General features: G+C 40.2%; 1 protein-coding gene across 5 annotated transcripts in view; it reads right to left on the reverse strand.

Annotated features, from left to right (window-relative positions):
• The window catches only part of PTPRG (protein tyrosine phosphatase receptor type G), a 775417-nt gene that overhangs the window by 568253 nt on the left and 185789 nt on the right, over window positions 1-21375 (reverse strand). For 2 of the 5 annotated variants that reach the window (XM_070359913.1, XM_070359912.1), the window contains exon 2: window positions 5155-5265. The exons of 1 other annotated variant lie outside the window; for it this stretch is intronic. In XM_070359913.1, coding sequence (XP_070216014.1) covers window positions 5155-5265 — 111 coding nt within the window. Of the gene's footprint in view, window positions 1-5154; window positions 5266-19441; window positions 19592-20810; window positions 20877-21375 lie in introns of all 5 variants that reach the window. 2 more of the 5 variants (XM_070359910.1, XM_070359911.1) reach the window with 2 other exon arrangements.

Genomic DNA, 21375 nt, shown 5'->3' on the forward strand with positions numbered 1-21375 from the left:
GTACATGTATTACTGCTAGCTCTCAATGCCATATAAGGTATGTCCTTTTATCTCCATTTTAGAGCTGAGCAAGTCATCAAACCCCAGGACAACCAGCAAGGCCCCTGGAAATCTCATCCCACAATTTCCTGGCCAGGAAGGAATGCCTCTGAGAGCAATCCTGCTTGACCTTCACCTGGTGCCACACCAGACACTTCTTTCAAGGAATTTTGCTCATGGCATATCTCAATTTTGGAGTCCTCTAAAAGTTAGAAATGCCCCCCCACCCGAATTGATTCACAGAATCTATCTACACAAAAAGAACATGAGATACAGATTATTAAAAATGAAGAAAACCACCGAAGAGGATAAATTAAAACGGCGTGGGAGGAGAAACCCACCACCTGTTTTTCCCTAAGTCTTTGAGGGGGCGGAGAGGAAACAGAAAGCTTTATAAAAATGCCTCAAATTTCTACTTGAACTTGCTCCAAATTTGTTTCTCATTTCCCTTTCCGGCAACAATGACCTACCTAGCATGTGTTACTTTTTGTGTAATACTTACAGAAGTTCTGGGCGAACTCCAAAATTCATGAGCTGTCATCACCTCAAATAACACAGAAAAAATAGCTGTGTTTTAGTCAAGAAAACCAATAGAAGAGAAGTAAAAAAAGTGAAAGTTGCTCAGTCGTGTCGGACTCTGTGATCCCATATACATGGATTTCTCCAGGCCAGAATACTGGAGTGGGTAGCTATTCCCTTCTCCAAGGGATCTTCCCAACTCAGGGATCGAACCCAGGTCTCCTGCATTGCAGGTGTTTTAATATTTCCAGTAGACACCTAAATTATTGTTACTGTTTTTCTCAATGTAATTCTGTATGAAATACACCAAAAGGTGTCCCCCCCCCCCTTTTTCCTGTTCTTGGTATAAGGAAAATATATCCAAAGATATAAAGCAATCTTGAAGTTTCATTATTATTAACAGTTAATGATAATAATCTTACATTTATGTTCTGTTTCATTTCTCCAATGCATGATGTTTTCACACTAAACTCACACATTATGACCACTCCTTTTTAGAGTAGAAATAACTAAGAACCAGAGAGACAGTCTATCCTCAGATGGGCACAACGGGACTAAAACACCAGTCTCCAGGCTCCTCAATAAACAGTCCTCCTAAGCTGCTGGTGTGCATAGTGGCATCACACAATAAGCCTATGAAGCAAGGCTGTTGATCATTTTCAAATATAAATATTATCCAAGATGATGCAGTGACATTGAAATCACTTGCCTAGTCCTAACGTAGTAAGTCACACTATTAATGAAGTATGATCATGACAATATCCTTAAAACAAGTTCTCCACAGCTCAACTACTTATATAACTCTCCTCAAGTGACCGGTGGGCTGCTACCAGAATAATCAGATCAGCATCATTCACCAAACCCCACCCTGTACCCAAAGGCAACCTAACAATGAAGGACACCAGAACCCAGGGGCCCCAGGACCACCAACACCGATTCCTCTCCCTGTTCCACCTCCTAAAACATATCACTTCCTCATCTGTATTCTTCCCAGAATTTTTCAAAAGCAGGAACACAGGAATCACTGTGAATGCTAACTAGAACATTTGCTGGGGACATTTCAGCTCAAGGGAAATGCAAGGCCAGAAGAAAAAGAGAGACATGTTCCAAATCTCCGCACAGTTTTGTTTCTGAGTCAGACTAACATCTGCTCATGGGGGCAGGAGGGAAAGGGGACGACAGAGGATGAGATGGCTGGATGGCATCACCAACTCGATGGACATGAGTTTGAGTAAACTCTGGGAGTTGGTGATGGACAAGGAGGCCTGGCGTGCTGCGATTCATGGGGTCGCAAAGAGTTGGACACGACTGAGCAACTGAACTGAACTGAACTGAACATCTGCTCAAAACCCCCGGCTGTACCAATGTGATCAGAAGCTGGCAAACCTTTTCTGTAAAGGGCTAACTGATAATAGTCTAGGCTTCTTGGTCAAAGTTCTGTGTGGTAACTATTCATCTCTGCAGTCTTAACATGAAAGCAGCCATCAACAATAGCCCACAAAATGGATATGGTTGTGTCCCAATAAAACTTTACACACAAATACAGGTGGACGTTTGTAGTCTGCCAAGCCCTGAACTTGAGGATAGTTTGTTCGCTGAACCCTCATTCCCAAATCTCAAATGGGCAATTCTTATGAATTATGGCTGATAGAATTTAGCTTGCTGAGCTCCAAGGATTACCTAGGGATCTCCCAGTAACAATCATAGCACCCAGAAGAGAATTCCAATAACAACAGTATCACCAGTAACAAAAGTACTAATAGTGTGAAAAACAGCAAAAAGTAACATTAGGCACTTTATGCCCAGAATTTGTTAAATTTTTCACACACATCTCATTTCATTCCCATTAATAGCTTTATGAGGGAAGTTCTATTAATAATTCCTTTTTCAAAGATGGGAAGACTGAGGCTCCAAGCAGTTAAATGCCTTCCCAACATCATAAAGATATTAAGAGATATTAATGGTAGATATTAAATTGAATCACAGTCTACACACGACTTGAAAAATCACTCTGTCACACACAACACCAACCCCCACCCCCAAAGTATATCAGTGCCTTATCTTAGGAAGAACTAATACAAATTTGTGAATTAGAGTCATGAGGTTAACACCTGGACCATTAAACCCCTCTCTCATGAAGTGGACTACTTCACTATTGCTCAATTCAAAACCATTTCCCTCTACAGGGAAGTGCAGTTCAAGTGCCAAAGAACATCCTAAGACTTCTTGATGTGAAAACCAGTATTTCACCACTTTATTGAAAATAACCATTGATACCATGGAATGTTCCAGAAGATGACTATACACCTCAGCTGGTGACTCTCTTATGCTTTTCTTCTCCTTTTACTTTTGTTTTCCCCATTATGCCTAGCAAGTTACTTCAGTGGTTCTTCTAAGCCAGTCTATACCCTTCTAAGGGATTCTTCAAATAACTGCCTTATCCTGGCTCCAGAAAAAAGTACAACTAAAACAAGGGTTGACAAACTACAGCTTGTGGACCCTATCCAACCAGCCACCAATTTTAGTACAGCCTGCAAAGAATGGTTTCTCTACTTTTAAAAGGTTGGGGGAAAAAAGACTAAAATATAAGATTTCCTGACACATGAAAATTATAATAAATTCAAATTTCGTTGTCATAAATACATTTCTGTGAGGACACAGCTAGTTTGTCCATCTACCTATGGCTGCCTCTGCACTACAACAACAGAGCTGAAGAGCTGCAACAGAGACCCCATGCCCTACAAGGCCCAAGACTACCAGATTCTTTATGAAGAGCATGCCAACCCACTGAAGATAACCTATGAGCTTTTCCACCGATACAAAGAAACTGAAGTCACTCAGTCATGCCCGACTCTTTGCGACCCCACGGACAGTAGCCTGCACTGAGTTCCTCCGTCCATGGGATTTTCAAGTCAAGAGTACTGGAGTGGGTTGCCATTTCCTTCTCCAGGGTATCTTCCCAACCCAGGGATCAAACCCAGGTCTCTCGCATTGTAGACAGACAATTTACCATCTCAGCCACCAGGGAAGTCCACCGATATAAGCAGTTTTCAAATCCAGACACAATGCATTCCAGAAATACAAAATGGAGACTCGTCAAGTCCAGAGTTAAGACGATCAACCACTGCTCCACCCCAAAGACCACACTACTAATTATGCCCACTCTTAACTAAATAATGGGAAAAGTCACTGCCATCTGCAACCGTACATGCTGATGTCATATAATTTCCAATTTCCCAACAGCATTATTTTCAAAATTGATGAAATGTAAACAGCAGGCCACTTTATGCCTCCTCTTAACTTCTATCAGAGCCACAGAAAACAAAATGATAAATTTTCTTTGGGTTTCTTGGTAGGAACCGATATACATATATAATTTCAGCCTTCATCTCCCAATTTCCTTCATTTATCAGAAATGGTGACAAAAAAATTTCTAATTAGATAATTCTAATCTCAAGGAATGGGGTGTGATGGAAGACTTCAGAATCACTATCTGTTCTTGCAAAACAAAATAGATAGTCTATTCTCCCTAGAGGGGCAGGAGATTTATCAATAGACAAAAGGATGCAAAAAGCCAATAGATAAGGTGTAATTAAAGATCAGGCCTATAAATTTTATACTGACATATACTTAACAGGATTTGCAGGTGGAAATTCAGGGTTTAAGACCAGGGTATAATCATGACAATAATACCTTTCAGTTCTATGAGCCACAACATAGAAAATGCATACATTTATTATTGAGACTAATACTCTGTGCCTCCAAGCACTTTCATAAAAAAATTTGAATTATTCAGTGCTATAGTGATTTCCAAAGTGGTCTATCTTGCTCAAAAATTCCTCCTTAATTAGCTAAAAATACATTTCCCATATATTTTTGAGCATCAAAATCTCTTTTAGAGAGATTTAGATCACCTGTCTTTTTTTTGATAGTTGTTAGACGCATAAACCAGAAAGGCCTGTATATTCTTGTAGATTTTTTTTTTTTTGCCCCTTAAAATGTAAGAAAATTATTTCCAAAGTAGTACTCAGAGTTGTAATAATGTATACTCTCTCTTCACTGACTCCAAGGCGAAAAGTGAAAATAAAAATTGAAAAGAGCTACAGCAATATTGCAGTGGGCTGAAATATATAAAACTAGCAAGATCTGATTAGAAAATAAAGTTGCGTTTCTTAGATTAAAGCATAATAGGTCATTTTGATACGTGATGCTTTGCAATATTTAGCAGATATTTAGCAGCTTGAGACAAAGCTTATATTTTCTGCTCTCTGAAATCACAGCCTCTGGGAAGAGACAAGAAAAGGCCACGTCTTTCGGAAAATTACAAGTTTGGTACAATAACTCATTAACAAGTAAAGTTCAGAAATAAATGCAAATTGAGGGGAAAAGGCAGGTTGAGGAAACAGGTGGGAGAGATAAATTAAGGTACTTATCACCTTGAGGAAAAACAGGCTTGAATATTTCAACTTTCAGGGAACTACAAAAGGTTTGAACAAACAGAAATCAGGCGTGAAACCGATTAAAAGTGTGCCTTTGAGTAAGTGTAATGGGACGTGAACTGGCCCATATGATCGCGATGGGAACAAGTCAACTTACCCGAGTAGGCCCAGTATGGGTCGCCCGAAGCCTTGCGCCTGCGGATCTGCGCCTGCACCGAGCTGCCCTGTCTGTTCTCGTGCAGGGTCCCCACGTAGCCCTCCGTCAACGCTGCAAGACAGGAGAGGTGCAGTGAGTCAAAACCGTCCCCCTGCTGCACCCAGGAGCGGTGTCAAATGCACACAGCCCTGTGACTGCCTAGAAGCACAGACCCTGGGGTAGCTGAATAGAACTTCCTGACTTTATAGAACAACAACTACAGGAGAACCTCAGGAGATTACAAGGATTATCATTAATACTAACAATAGCTTGTGTATGTGTTAGGTCGCTCAGGCATGTCCAACTCTTCGCGACCCCATAGATTGTAGCCTGCCAGGCTCCTCTGTTCAGGGGCATTTCCAGGTAAGAATACTGGAGCAGGTTGCCATTCCCTTCTCCAAGATCTTCTTGACCCAGGGTTCGAATCCTGCTCTCCTGCGCTGGCAGGCAGATTCTTTACCGTCTGACCAAACTACAGTGAATCTTTTCTCCGTACCATGAACCCGAGGTGCACTAAACCCTTTACATGCATTATCTTGTATAATTTGCAACACACCACCAGGCAACAGATGCACTGTTTCAGTAACAGGCCCATTCTATTGATAAGCAAACGACAGCTTAGAGTAGTTGAGTAACTTTAACAACTAGCAGACCTGGAACTCGCAGCTTTGGTTCCAACTGTGTGTATAAGCCTATACCCTAGGTGCAAAGTGCGTCCAGCCTTATTTAATATTCACTGAGCAAGGAGTCATTCCATCTCTTTTACAGATGGAGGAATGAACGCTCAGGGACACTGAGTATGCAGCAGATCAAGGAATCCAACATAAGCATGCATGGCACAGAGCTCCGGCCTCTACCATCCAAACACAGCACAGTCTCAGGCCTGGGAGCCACCCCATGATTAAGAACCAGTCCTTCACAAACTCTGTATCCCAGAGTCACCTATTATATCTGAAGATATGAAACCTGAAACCCTCCAAGGCCAGCAATGCTCAGAAAAGAAGCACTGTTTAATGATGCATTTCTTTGAAAACTCAAAATGAATCCAGTTTTCTACCCCATTATCAAGAGCTTCCATCTGCCTGCTATAGTGTTCAAAGCCCTCCCCTCCCAGCCACTTCATGGATGCAAATTTCTTCTGTGGTGAGCCCACACCTGACTGCCCTGATGTGTCAGAAGACAAGTATCACAGGTGCCCAGAATCCAAAATGAATTGGAGCTACACTTCAAACAATACATCCCAGCTGTCTGTGTTAATATTTAAATGCACCCAAACAAAATCAAGTGTGCCTCTGAAAGGCAAGGAAAATGGTTAGAGGAGCTATATATTCAGTTTAAGACTCTGAAGGCACCAAGAAAGCACAATACAGTCTCTATTACAAATTAGCCAGAGTAGTGATAATAGGAATCATCTCACCATGATGGCATTAATTTTGTTCACAATGTGATGGTCATGAAGGAAAATCAGGAAATATGTAAGTATTACACTTTATACTTGCATGTCAGTTGCCAAGACTGGCTTTAAAAGAAACAAAGCTTGAAAAAGAGCTACTCCACAAATACAAGCCCTTTGGAGGGAAATGAGAATCTTATAAAATCCAGACACACATCAGCAAAGTAAACCAGGCGTCATGTATGCCCGCTGTTTGGTCCTGAATGACAGAGTCAAAACCTAAGTTACTAACCATTTTATAAGATTGATGGCGGTTTAGGTATATATGATCCAATCCATCCTGTACTCTTGCAGGTAAGCCATTCAGAATCTCAGGAAGTTGATCATTCTAAGTTTCCAGGGATAAAAAACAAAATTTCCCATTTCTTCATCTATTTTTTTCCTCCACTAAAGCAAACTACTTGGTTGACTTCATGGTCTGTTCATAGTAACTTGTGTTATCTTCATAATGACCCTATGAGGTTGGTATTTTTAGCTCTGTTTTACAGATAGGGAAACTGAGGTTCACCCACATAGCCAAATACCCATTAAAAAGTTTCCTAAATTGTTCGGCTTATTTCTGTGCATATAGGAGACATTTTATGTATCTGTTTACTACACTTCTTAGAGTTAATTCCCTCTAAATAATTACTCCCAAATGATCCTTCCTCTTTGTACGAGGACAATGAGTAAAACCCGTGCCCCCATTCCCATACATACCACTGGGGCCAGGGGCATGGTTGGCAGTGATTCAGTAGAGTAAATGAAACAAAGCCCACCCTTGGAGCTGCCAGGGCAACAGGACTGGCTGTCTCATCCATGACTTGTGACCTAGCCGGTGGAGTAGGGTATGAAGATTACCAAAACAGAGACACTGCAACAAATTTCCACTATGTTATCAGGTATTTAAAAAGCACCACATGCCCAGAGCTGAAAAAGGTGCTTTCCTCATAGTACCTGGTGTCATCCTTTATACCAATCCTGTGAGGTTGGTAGGTTTAGCTTAGTGATATATATGTTTGGGAATGGGGACACCAGCCAGTCCGAGAGAGTCTTCTCTCTCTTGCTGAAGGTATTATGACAAAAGTTGAAGCCTCATGGGGGTGGTTGAGGTTCGAGCACAGGATCAGCAAAGGTGCTCAAAATGGAACCAAGCCAGAAAATACAAAATCTATGGATCAATTCGGTTGAAAAAATTGAAGATCAGGACAAAGCCAATTTGAAATCAACCCCTGGAAGGCTTATAGTTACATGACCAATTACTCACCAATGCTTACTTTTCCCCCAATGTCACTAACGTGACCTTGGTGACCTTCAAAGAGGATACAACACCCAATAATCAATTTTTCCATGCAGAAAATGCTATTGTTGGACTAGAGTTCTCTCAACCCAAGCTGCTTTAAAAACAGAACAAAAAATAAAGACCCTATGCGTTGGACCCTGCCTCCAGAGATTCATCTTTAGTCTAAGGTGTGGAATCAAAATAGCAGTATTTTTTGTTGTTGTTGCTAAAAGTTTTCCAGGCTATTCTATTTTTCAACCAGCGATAAGAACCACAAACCTCCCTGCAGAGCTGGACCTTAGGCCCTGTTCATTGTGACACTGTCCACTCACACTCACAGCCTGTAACTTGCCAGGTTAAATAAGCCTGTCTTAATTTTAGTAAAGACCTGGCCAAATAAATGAATAGCCTACTGCAAGAATCACACCAGTGTGGTGTCAACCTGAGCACTTAAGACAAATATGAACCGAACCAGAGATCCAGCCAGATTCTGCTCACCAACAAATGAACCAGGTATAAAAGTAAAGAAGGAATGAGGTATAAATGAGGTATCCTCAAGGATATTAATTTATACACTTTATACCAGACCCACTAGAATCATAGTCTCCATACCTAGTATCCCCAGGTTTTTTTCTTTGCTAGAAAGTCTTTTATTTCTCAGTCAGTCATACATGAAGCATGTGTGCATGCTAAGTCGATTCAGTTATGTCTGACTCTATGTGATCCTATGGACTGTAGCCCACCACGCTCCTCTGTCCATGATAGGATTCTCCAGGCAAGAACACTGGAAAGTGAAAAGTAGAAGTTGCTCAGTCGTGTCTGACTCTTTGTGACCCCATGGACTGTACAGTCCATGGAATTCTCCAGGCCAGAATACTGGAGTGGGTAGCCTTTCCCTTCTCCAGGGGGTCTTCCCAACCCAGGGATTGAACCCAGGTCTCACACATTGCAGGCACATTCTTTACCAGCCGAGCCACAAGAGAAGCCCAAGAATACCAGAGTGGGTAGCCTTTCCCTTCTCCAGTGGATCTTCATGACCCAGGAATCGAACCGGGGTCTCCTGCATTGCAGGTGGATTATTTAGCAACTGAGATATTAGGGAAACCTAAGAATACTGGAGTAGGTTGCCATTTCCTCCTCCAGGGGATCTTCCTGATTCAGGGATCAACCCATATCTCCTGTATTTCCTGCACTGGCAGGCAGGTTCTTTACCACCAGTGCCACCTGGGAAGCCCCGATATTTCTCAGAACCTTTGAGAATATTAGGGAGCAGCAAAGGAGAACAAAGCCCAGCAGCAGTTACATTACCCATCCTGCTTGCAGTGTGGCGCTACAGAGTCCAAAGTTTCATCAGGTAAGTACTTCAGCCAAGTACTTAGAAGGAGACGGTAATCCCGACACTCTTTAACTGACTGCATACAAGCCACAGGTTTTAGGGTCTCACATCCGGCAGCTCTCCAAGCCCACTAAACTATCAGTGATAAAGCACATCTACAAAGACATGTCCAACTCAAGACACAGGGAGGTACGCATCAGAAGATGCTCCCCTGACTGTGGGAAGTAACAGAACCCATACCCCGAAGTGCAGGGATTTTCCCAGCCATCCAAACACATCACAAGGGAGTGCAAGGCCTCTGCTCTGGGCAGGGGGACTGCCTGTCTAAAGGGGGTTTCACTTGGGCCAAAAGGAAGGGGCGTGGCTTTGCTGTATAAAGACCAACAGACTAGAAGTGACAGAGGGCAGGGCCATCCCACGGAAGGTGGGTTAACTTGGTCATCACATACCCCAAAGGACTCAGGAATGACACAGATTGAACCCAGCAAGGTGAGAATGGGCAGGAAGACCTGCTTTGCAAGGACATGCTGTATAACCTATGAAGAGCGCCAAGGTCCCTGAGACAAGGAGCTCTAAACCTACCTCACACGACAGAGCTTGATATATGGGATGCGCTCAGTAATGAGTGACTGAGTGATTGAATGAATACACAAACACCAGAAAAACCGATGGTGCCTATGTTAGCGTCTAGAGTGTGTGTGTGTGTGTGTGTGTGTACGTATGCTTTCATGAGCCATAAGCAAAAACACTGTCTTCTTCCCTACTGTCTCGCTTTTTAATCACTGCTCACCTATCAGAAAGAGCAAACATCTAAAACATGAAGCTAGAAGGAACTAGCTGGAGGATCTAACAGGCAATTTTTAGGAAGCATCTCAGAAATGAACCAGGTGGCAAAGATCTTTACCACCCCAGCACCAGATTTCTCTTAACACATCAACTATTCATTAAAGGTAACTATATTTAGTTTTTCATTTTATTCCATCTATGTCAGTAGTGTGTGATTTTTCCCCCTCATGAGAACATAATCATGTATTACTTGTACCGCATAATTGAAAACACAATTTCAAGTCCCTTCTTCAAATGTATTTTGATCATATGACAAAGCGCTCCCTAAAAGCAACTTTTAAAAATTATTTGAACAGCAATCAAAAACTGTATACAGAGTATATTAAGCAACCTAACATCTCATTGGCAAGGAGCAAAGATTTACAAAAAGAAACAATCTGTGGTTCCCAAGTAAAGACACAGACTCAGCATACCAAATTCAATCAATTTTAATACTCTCTGCACTCTTCTGAACTCCAACAGCCAACCAACGGCAGCATGGCAGTGATATGGTGAGGTTATGAATCATGCTATTGATTTTCAATATCTTCTGTGCAGAAAATTAAATTATGTAAATGCATGCCTTTACGGATCCTTACCTTAATGTGAAATTGCTTACTTGCTTATGTCAGCAACTTAATTACACAATTAAAAATGGTGCATGCTTATGAAAATATCCAGTTTCACTTCTCAGAACAGACAGGAAGTGTAAATCTGCCTATAGTTATCAGGTGACTATCAAGAGGGAGGAGTTGGTATTATGCAAACATATATTCCATATTCTTCCGAGTTCTGCAGCACCAAGCCCACTATGGTTTATGGAGGTGAAGTCATATGAGGGCAAGAAGCTCAGGAGAGCTTGCAGTGGTTTATAATACTTCAAGCAATAGGGTTCACAGTGATATAACAGGTGGAGAAGAAAGAAAGAATGCCCAACACTATATACTGTTACGCACTCCTCTTCAAAGCGGTTGTGTCTGATGACACTCGAACCAACACACACACACACACAACAAACCTGGACATGAGGAGTATTAAACTCGGAGAGCTTTCAAGAGTCTGGATAGTATAATAATAATATGACAATACGATTTTACAAAAGGAAAATCCAGCTACTCCCATCATCCAGGAGAATGTGTCTCTCAGTGCTGACAGGATAAAAGTAGAGATTTCAAAACCAATAGCGTTAACTAGCCAATGATTCCCAGGTCTCCCTCAGTAGGGGGAATCTTTAAGTTGGTTGTTATGCAGAAAGCTGACTGAGTGACAGGTCTTTTCATCAGGGAGTCTTCATAAACTCTATCACCTCTCACAACTTCTACGGAGCCTACCTCATTTCCAGCCTAAAGCAAAAAAGATAAAAATGTTTCCAGACCCAAGGGCCCAATCCTTTTCTACAAAAATATCCTAAGAGCTTACCTACCACAGAAGATATCAACAAAATGATTTCCTATGTGCATGATTTAATTTCCCAGAGCCACCAGACAGAGTTTGTAACAATAAATGTTTTTATTCTGGGAATATAAAGGCAGCTGTGTATCCCATCTGCCTTAACAATATCTTCAGAAGGATTTGGTGTCATCCTTTACTCTCAGTGTTTTACAGAAATGTTGACTTGAGAGGGGACAAAAAGTTTCAAGCCATGTTAACTTTCTGGCTGAATATTTCTCACACAAAGAGACCGGCTCATTTAACACCACATTAAATAACATTCCTGACATAGTCTTTCCATTGGTTTCCCTGTGAGAGAAAGATCACTGAAGCTACATAAAAATAAATAGTTACGGATTGATAAATGATGTTCTCTTTCAAAATTACAAATGTGTACACAGAAATTACAGAGTACAACTAATGTCTGTTTTTGACAAAAGGATTCCATTTACACGTGCATTTATATATGTGAAAATGAAAGAAAGTCAGAGGTGCCTACAAAGAAAGGAAAACAGTGGCCACCAAGTCTTTCAAAACGACCACACTGTTCCTCCACATTACTGTTTCATCTTACCAAAATAAATAACAATGTCCACTTTAGCACAGCAACGTCATCATACAGGGGAATGGGGGTGTGACGGAAGTTATGTAAAGGTGAAACCAGAGTCTGTTTATGAAGAGAACAGCCCCGAACTCCATCTACAACAGTAACATATCTTGTATACAAAACAAAATGTGTAGTGACACTTGAGGGTATTTCCACTTAACTATATGTCCAGTTCTAGGTGATGCCAAAGGGACTTAGAAGCCTGGGAGAATTGGTCAGCTTCCATCCAAAAATGAAAACGTCAAAGACATTCTGGTTCCCCAGGGCCAGGATGAGAATTACTTAGGACGATGGATAGATGGCTCTCATATTAAGAGTCCTAGTTCTCTTCCAGAGTTACTGCCAAAAAGAAGCCCACTACAATATAAAATAAGCACTCACATTTTCAAATGCAGAATGTCTATTTCCAGAATGGCAGACAAGCAGTTAAGCAGCCTGTTTATATCTATTATAACTGCTCATACAACAAACAAATTAAAGATCCCTCAAGGATGATGAAATCTCTATCAAATATAATTTTCTCTAAATTTTAGAGTGCATTTAAGAACATTAAGTCCCAGACAATAGTCTAAAATGAATAAACCTTTATCTTTTTCGTGACTACAATGGGCAAAAGTATCAAATTATAGTTAAAGTAATTAAATATTCCATCAGGCTCTCATCTCCTTTTGTGCCTGTATTTCAATTAATTGCAGGAAAAGTACTTATTGAGCTTCCCAAAAAGTAGAATCAAAAAGTGCATTCCTTTGTAACTATTGCATTACAAATGTTCCCTCCAGTTGTTTGTGATACTGAGCTAACCTCAAATACAATAGATTCTATTACAGTAGATTACCTATTTTATCACATTCAAATGTACCTACTGTCCCAACTACAACAAAAAAAAGTATTTTTCATCATCTAAAGTGATAAAGATACCTAATAAACAGCCATGAATTTTTTAAGTAAAACAGACTACTAAAACTCAAAGGCAGTTCAAAGAAAGAAGAAATCACACAGCAATATAGTATCTTAGGTCCGGGAAATAGAAAACATATTTACAGGTTTGTAAAAAATGCCTTCAGACAGGTAGAGGCAAAATAATGACCTTCTCCTCCATATTTTACGTTAAAATAACACTGATTAAAAAAAGGAAGAATTTTTTTTCTTTTTAAATCTGACAAAGCTAAAAGAAAGCCCAAAAACTAGAGTGATTCATCTGCTCTCAATTATGTCACAGTTATAAAAATTTCAGAAATAAAAAAACACACTTCACAGTAGATCCGAGAAAAGGTACACTTAAATAACTGATTTAAATGGGGGCTCATTACACGTGTGATGAAAATCTGAAAAACATCTCGGTTCACTCTTGCTCAGAGGCACCCTCCTAAAAAAGAACTGGCCTCCTGACTTCAAACATCATACAGAAATAACCAACCCATTTTACTACTGCTTGGTTCTCAAAGAATCAAGTCTCTAGATTCCACAAGATTCCTGGGAAGATCATACATAGATAATATTGCAATAATGTCAACTGCCAGAAATCGGTACTTCTCATTTTACAACTGTGCCACCTCTTTGAATCCTTAGTGATCAACAGAACTGGCAGATTCAGCTTAGCCATCTCAACTGGTGGCCACTGTGGTAAATGTAGCCATGGACTCAGATGTTTTGTTTCACCCACTGTATGTGTATACATGTATTTGTGTTTAACTACTTGTCAACATGAGAAAATCTGAGAAAGAACTCTAATATCTGTGTTTATTAATGAGAAATCTGAACTTTGTTCTCAAACAGAAAAAAATACGCTATATAAGCAGTGAGTAGGTCTTCAGAGAAGAATCATGACCCCATCCAGTCCCACTGATGATGTATATTTCTTATCTAGTTTCTATAGGCATCTGGGTTTTCCACCCATGGCCTAACTCAGTAATAAGTTAGTTACTAACTCAGTCTTTGTCCATGAAAAAGGCACTATTAAAAGTACCATCAACATAGTGACTCCCATACTTCTTCCAATAATCCTGTGGCTTAGGTACAATTATTCAAAAAAGGCATGTAACTTTTGTTATGAACAGATAGCCTTGAACCAGATATTCCTCTCAAGCCTGCATAACTGACCCTATGCTACAGCAATTCTTCACAAAACTGAGTTTTAGGATTCATAACAACATCTGTGAATTAATAGTTACTCCACCTGCTCAAAACTAAATAAGCATCACAAGTTATAAAGTTTCTCCATGGGCCTCTGAAAACTAAAACCCTAACAGTTTCAAAAGAAAGGATTTGTCAAAGCCACTACTCCCACCACTATTGCCAATTGTCTGAGATAAAATCATGTTCTGATAGTTCAACCAGAAAAAAGTAGAGTGATTTTCCTAACACGATGTGGAAAATATCCAATTACAATTATACAAACATTGGTAATTTATCTGTAAAAAGAAAGTCTCTTACATTAAAGCAGAAAGAAATACAAAGTTAAATTTCAGTTAGGGAAACAAACTGAGACTCTAATTAATAAATTTCCTTCATTCATATTTTCTTTTGTTTCAAATTTATAGCTGGGACTGCCTGACAACTTTTTATCCCATAGAAACAAAGAATAAACTTTAGAACTTGGGCCTTTTATATAGCTGAGGCATATATATACATATAGTCCCTATGAAATATTGAATGAAAAATATTCAGTGAGATGGGCATTCTTCATAGAACAAAAAGAAACCAGCAAAGAAAAAAACTTGACTTAAGTATTGTTGGGTGCCCACTGTAAAACTATGGTGCATCTTATCAAGCCTGGCAAAATGTGCCATAATGCACATTTCCAGAATTTGGAGAGAGTAAGCTCCACAGTGACAAAAATACCCACCAAGATAATTCCTGACCACAGTAGATGGGAGAAAACACACTGAAGGCACTTCAGTCCCTGGGCTCCGGGGTCACATACAGAGGGCATTCCAGACACCACACAGCTTTCCCCTAGACACCAGCCAGTCACAGTGTGGTCAGACCTGCCTAGCTAGTGAACCCAGAAGCCGGTGCCTCTGGGGCCACGTAACAGGCACTATATAAATCCAGGCTGGCCAGCCACCCCGTGGCCTCCAGCTGTCTATGTCTCAAGAGTTCTCTGCACTGCTAGGCAACAAAATACCCACTCGACCTCCACCCTGTCTCAGTAGTTCCTAACCCTTTCTTGCCAAAAGGAAGATTTCTAGCAAACATGGTAAGGCAGGTATCCCTGGTCTTTCCAAGGCAGAATACGACAACACCAAGGAACTCAACGACACACACCATATAGGGAAGCCTGGCATGCTGCAGTCCATGGGGTCGGAGAGTCGGACACGACTGAGCGATTGAACTGAACTGAACATTACCCCCACCATCTTGAAGCTTTCTTTCCACTAGCAGGTTCAATCAATCCATGCATAAATTATCATTTGTGTACATGGTAAAACAAATACAAAAAGTAAGTGAAACAAGCATGACACAATAGGGAAAAATACTAGTAAGGAAGGAAAGTAAAAAGATCAGTCAATAAAGGAGATATCACTTTAGTTGAAGGCACTGATGTACCATATGGGAGGACAGAGGTCAAGATGGGGGGGCGGGGGGGCAGGCATGGATGAGAATACTGAGGCAGGAAAGACAGTGGCGTAAGGAGGCCAGCCTGGCTGAAGCTCCGTGAGCCGGTGTGGAGAGGAGGAGGAGGAACACGTGTAAGACCCTGCAGCATGAGCTCTAGGTCAGTCTGGGAAAGCAATGAAGGACTCCAAGTGAGCAATCAATGTCTCGTACGTGTTTTCCTTTAAAACAGCTTTCTTGATACATAATAGGCCTTAGTATATTTACAGAGCTGTGCAACCATTACCATAATCTAACTGTATAACATTTTCCTCAATGTATGCTTTGAAAAGGTGACTCTGCCCTGGCCAGGATACTGGCAAGAGCAGAAAACAGTGGCTCATCACCTAGGCCCCCAGGGTAAGTCAAGACAAATCATTCATAAAATGTACATTTGCACCTGTGTCGAGGGTGGGGGCGGTGGTGGGAAAGGGCTGTTCATGGAGGGAAAATTTAAAACAAATAGTAGCCTAATATTCACATCAGATCAGATCAGATCAGTTCAGTTGCTCAGTTGTGTCCGACTCTTTGTGACCCCATGAATTGCAGCACACCAGGCCTCTCTGTCTATCACCAACTCCCGGAGTTCACCCAGACTCAGGTCCATCGAGTCAGTGATGCCATCCAGCCATCTCATTCTCTGTCTCCCCTTCTCCTCCTGTCCCCAATCCCTCCCAGCAGCAGAGTCTTTTCCAATGAGTCAACTCTTCACATGAGGTAGCCAAAGTACTGGAGTTTCAGCTTTAGCATCAGTCCTTCCAAAGAAATCCCAGGGCTGATCTCCTTCAGAATGGACTGGTTGGATCTCCTTGCAGTCCAAGGGACTCTCAAGAGTCTGACCAAAAGCCTACTTGGTTTATTTTCAGTTTTATTTTACTATTACTTTCTACAATTTTCCCCTTTGCCCCTTTTCACCTGAATTCGGATTTGCACTAGTTTAATCAAGCAATTACTTGCTTTTACATGTCCAATTGGCAAAAGATAATTAATTAGAGACAAATCAGAAACATCTATTTACAAACACAATGGAGGAAAAGAAAGAAGGTCAGAATACTTATTATCACTATATTTTGTTTTAGAGCTAAATAGTGCATAACTATATTCTCAGTATCTTATAAGAAAAAAATTACCTGCCTATATAATGCTTATGGAGGTATACACTGCCTACTATGGATATTGAAGGTGGGTGAATTTTTTTTTAAGCAGTTTTATCATCATTTAAACATGGACAAGCGTATGGCTTTAAGCCCAACTGGCTTCTCTCTGCCTCCCCAAATGATTCTCTTAAAAAAAAAAAAAAAACCCTCTATATTGGCATAAAGGCAGACACACAGATCAATGGAACCCTAGAGAGCCCAGGAAAAACCCACAGGGATATGGACAATTAACTCACAACAAAAGAGCCAAGAGTACACAATGGGGAAAGAACAGTCTCTTCAAAAAAAAATGGTGCTGGGAAAACTGGACAACCATATGCAAAAGAATTAAAACAGGCCACCACATTACACCATACACAACAATTAACTCACATTGGATTGCAGACGTTAGACCTGAAACCATACAATTCCTACAAGCGAACAGAGGTGGTAATCTCCTTCACATTGGTCTTACAGATTTTTATTTTCTTAAGGGATGGGATATGACTCCAAAGTCAAGAGAAACAAAAGCAAAAATAAACAGATGGGACTACATCAAATTAAACAGCTTATGCACAGTGAGGGACGCATCAATGAAACAAAGAGGCAACCAGCTGAATGAGAGGAGATATTTGTGAATGATTTATTCAATAAATATCAGAAATAAAGAACTCATGTAACTCAACAACAACAAAAGAACCCAATGTAAAAAACAGGCAGAGGCCAAATAGACTTTTTTCCAAAGAAGACATACAGGTAGTCAAGAGGCAGATAAAAGGTGGAAAGATATTCAACATCACTAACTGGCAGGGAAATGCAAATCAAAGCAACAGTGACGTATCATCCCACACCTGTCAGGATGGCTGTTGTCAAAAAGACAGCAAATTACAAGTGGTAGCAAGGATGTAGAGAAAAGGGAACTCTTAAATCTTGTGTGTGGAATTGTAAACTGCAGCCACTATAGAAACTAGTACAGAGATTGCTCTAAAAATTAAAAATAGAACTACCATATGATCCAGTTCTTCTACTTCCGGGTATTTACCCAAAGAAGAAAACACTAATTTGAAAGGATATATGTACCGCTATCGTAGAAGGCAATGGCACCCCACTCTAGTACTCTTGCCTGGAAAATCCCATGGATGGAGGAGCCTGGTAGGCTGCAGTCCATGGGGTCACTAAAAGTCGGACACGACTGACCGACTTCACTTTCACTTTTCACTTTCATGCACTGGAGAAGGAAATGGCAACCCACTCCAGTGTTCTTGCCTGGAGAATCCCAGGGACGGGGGGCCTGGTTGGCTGCCATCTCTGGGGTCGTACAGAGTCGGACACGACTGAAGCGACTTAGCAGCAGCAGCAGCAGCAGCATGTACCGCTATGTCCACTGCAGTGTTATCTACAACAGCCAAAGTATGGAAACAAGCTAAGTATTCATTGATAGATAAATGGATAAGAAGATGTAGCAGATACACAGTGGAAGACTGTGTGCTAAGCTGCTCAGTTGTGTCTAACTTTTTGTGGTCCCATAGACTGTAGCCCACCAGGCACCTCTATCCATGGGATTTCCCAGGCAAGAATATTGGAGCAGGCTGCCATTTCCTACACCAGAGGGATCTTCCCAATCCAAAGATCCAACCTGCATCTCTTGCATCTCCTCAATTTCCAGACAGGTTCTGTACCACTATCACCACCTGGGAAGCTGATGGAATACAACATAGCCATAAAAAAGAAGAAAATCTTGCCATGTGCAACAAAATGGGATGGACTTTGAGGGTATTATCCTAAGTGAAATAAGGTAGAAAAAGATAAACACTATGATTTCACTCATATAAAATCTAAAAAGCAAAACAAATGAATTAACAATATAAAACAACAAAAATCACAGATACAAAAGCAGAAGGGTAGGGCACACAGTGGGAGAAGGCAATGGCAGCCCACTCCAGTGTTCTTGCCTAGAGAATCCCAGGGACGGGGGAGCCTGGTGGGCTGCCGTCTCTGGGGTCGCACAGAGTCAGACACGACTGAAGCGACTTAGCAGCAGCAGGAAGCACAGGGACAGGGGATAGGGGTGTGGGGGTGAACTTTATGGTGATGGATGGCAAGTAATGGTGGGGATCACTTCGAAGTATATATAAACACAGGATGATAATGTTCTACAGCTAAAACTCACATTATATACCAATTTTACCTCAATTTAATGAATAAATTGTTATCTGCCTTAATAAAATCAAAAGCCACATTCCACTGTCACAACAATGACAAAAAAAGCCCTGTCTCTTCTACAAGTGTGAGCAATAGAACAGTAAGGAACCTGAGTGAAGAATAATTAATAAATTAAACTATAGGAGTTCATCTTTGCACAAGAACAGAAATTTTGTCCTTAGTAACTGTCCAGGAATGTCTATAGTTACAAAAAAGTTTTCAGGGACAAATATACATTGTGACTGGTAGGACAATAAATTGCCAAATTACTTCTCTCTTCTTTATTCTAAGTCCATATATAGGACCATTTCTACTTCCTGAAATACTGAGAATCAAACCTTTCATAGGCTTGATTCAATTAAGGTAGATCTGCCCCTGGAATTTAAGAGAAAAAAATTACCCAAGCAATAAGGTAGTATTGCCCAGGCAACCACTTTAATGTTGATACTCGGAATATCCCAGGGCTTCAAGCGATTTCTGTTATCTCCATTTGTATTATGCATTAGCTTCACTTCCTTTCCAGCAATAATGTGGTTTGCTTTGTTCTCAACTGCAGAAAGAAATCATCAGAAGAAATATTGTGCATTCTGCTTTGCTTCAAGAGGAGTTATTAACTTCAAATAACACAAAGCAAGTCTCAAGGAAAATAATTTTAAAGGGCTATTACAATCTTAAATAAAATGATTTAATTAAAAACTCTAACCACATGGAAATTTTCATCAGATCACATCAAGATGGCTAAAGCATTTATCTGTAAATCAGCTTTAACTAGCTCTAAAAGCAACGGCTTCAACTAATTGTATGAAATAGACTCAGTTTGCTTTTTTAGGAAAAAGAAGTATTTAACCCAAAGTCTGTTTCTGATGAACAACTGGCAGCTCCTAAATAAGCAATTTTATTCTTGTTTTCATTTTTGGTTGCGCCTTTTCAAACGTCTGCCTCTGACCAATTATACTGCAAGATCCACTTGAAGAGTCAAATGGAAAAGCAGTTTTATGACTTTAGAAGAGTTAAGTTCAAAATTGAAAGTTCAGTTCTGTTCTCCTCTCCTATTTGTACATAAGAAGCTGGATAAAATCAATTTCAAGGAGACAATTTCAACTCTCAATGTAAATCCTTTTATGACTCTGCAATATAGTCAAAGTGGGGTTAGGAGGGGGAATAAAAAGACAGTTTCCTTTATTTTTTTTTTAATATAATGATGCCGAAAGGCAACTTTGTATCTTTGGAGGCTCCCCTATCAGGCAAATTGAATGGAACAAACTGTTCCTTTGATTTTTAGACAGCAGATGAGAAAGATATGCAATAAAACACTTTGAAACAAATTGGTACAATCCGTGTACCAGAACTACAGGCCTGAAGATTACAGAAATCCTGAGTGAATTTTGAAAAATAAACACTCCTTTAAATATTGCTTGCAGAGGTTTATTAAACACATTCACTCTTAAATATCACTTCTGCATAATCAGTGAGTGAGTATTAAGTGAAAATGTGAGAAAAATGGGTGGGGCTAGAAGCTGGCAGAAAACTTCAGGTTTTTCTTTTGCACCACCCTACAGTTGGCAAACCATTTTTCTCATATTTCCCACAATAGAACCAAAAAGGCTGCATATTTTAGGCAATGTAGAAATCATATATGATCTCTCAGATTTTATTCAGGAACCAATGTTTCCGAGAAAGGAGTTTGTGAAATGCATTAAGGACTTTTCCCTTCACTCAGTATGAGAGAAGATGTTATAACCAGAGAGTTCATATTAAAATAATTTTACCCAGAGCAGAACGATGCCAAATCCAGGACAAAACAGTAGTGGAATGGGGGAGTGGAGCTAAAGATACTGTGGAAGAAAGAAAGAAAAAAAAAAAAAAAAGGTCGTTAATATGTTTCAGAAAGAAGTATTTTTTTAACCTCTATGTAAACATCAAAAAAAAAATCATTCCTATAATTCCTCCTGTATTTCTTTAAGTCTCTAAAATTAACAAAAATAATTAATAAAGATGCTGAGATAGCTAATATTTCTTTAGCACTTAACTATGTACTGGGAGGCACCGCATTCTTCAGCTGGATGATCTCATTTAATCTTCACCAGAACTCTGAGGGGTAAATCCTCCCAGCTTTCTAGTTCCCAAGGCACAAAATTGTTAAGAACCTTGTCAAAGTCACATTACACTGCACAGGACAGAGAAAGGAATTCAAACCTAGACACTTTAAAGAGACAGAAGAGGAAAAATGAAGCTCCACTGAGACCTCCCTATAAAGTCTGCGGGTCTGTAACAGGGAAATAGATGGTGCATATTTAGTTCTTTTTTTAAAAAAATTAGAGACCTAAACATTAA

Source organism: Bos mutus, chromosome 22, assembly GCF_027580195.1.
Source record: "Bos mutus isolate GX-2022 chromosome 22, NWIPB_WYAK_1.1, whole genome shotgun sequence".
NCBI classification, from domain to species: domain Eukaryota; kingdom Metazoa; phylum Chordata; class Mammalia; order Artiodactyla; family Bovidae; genus Bos; species Bos mutus.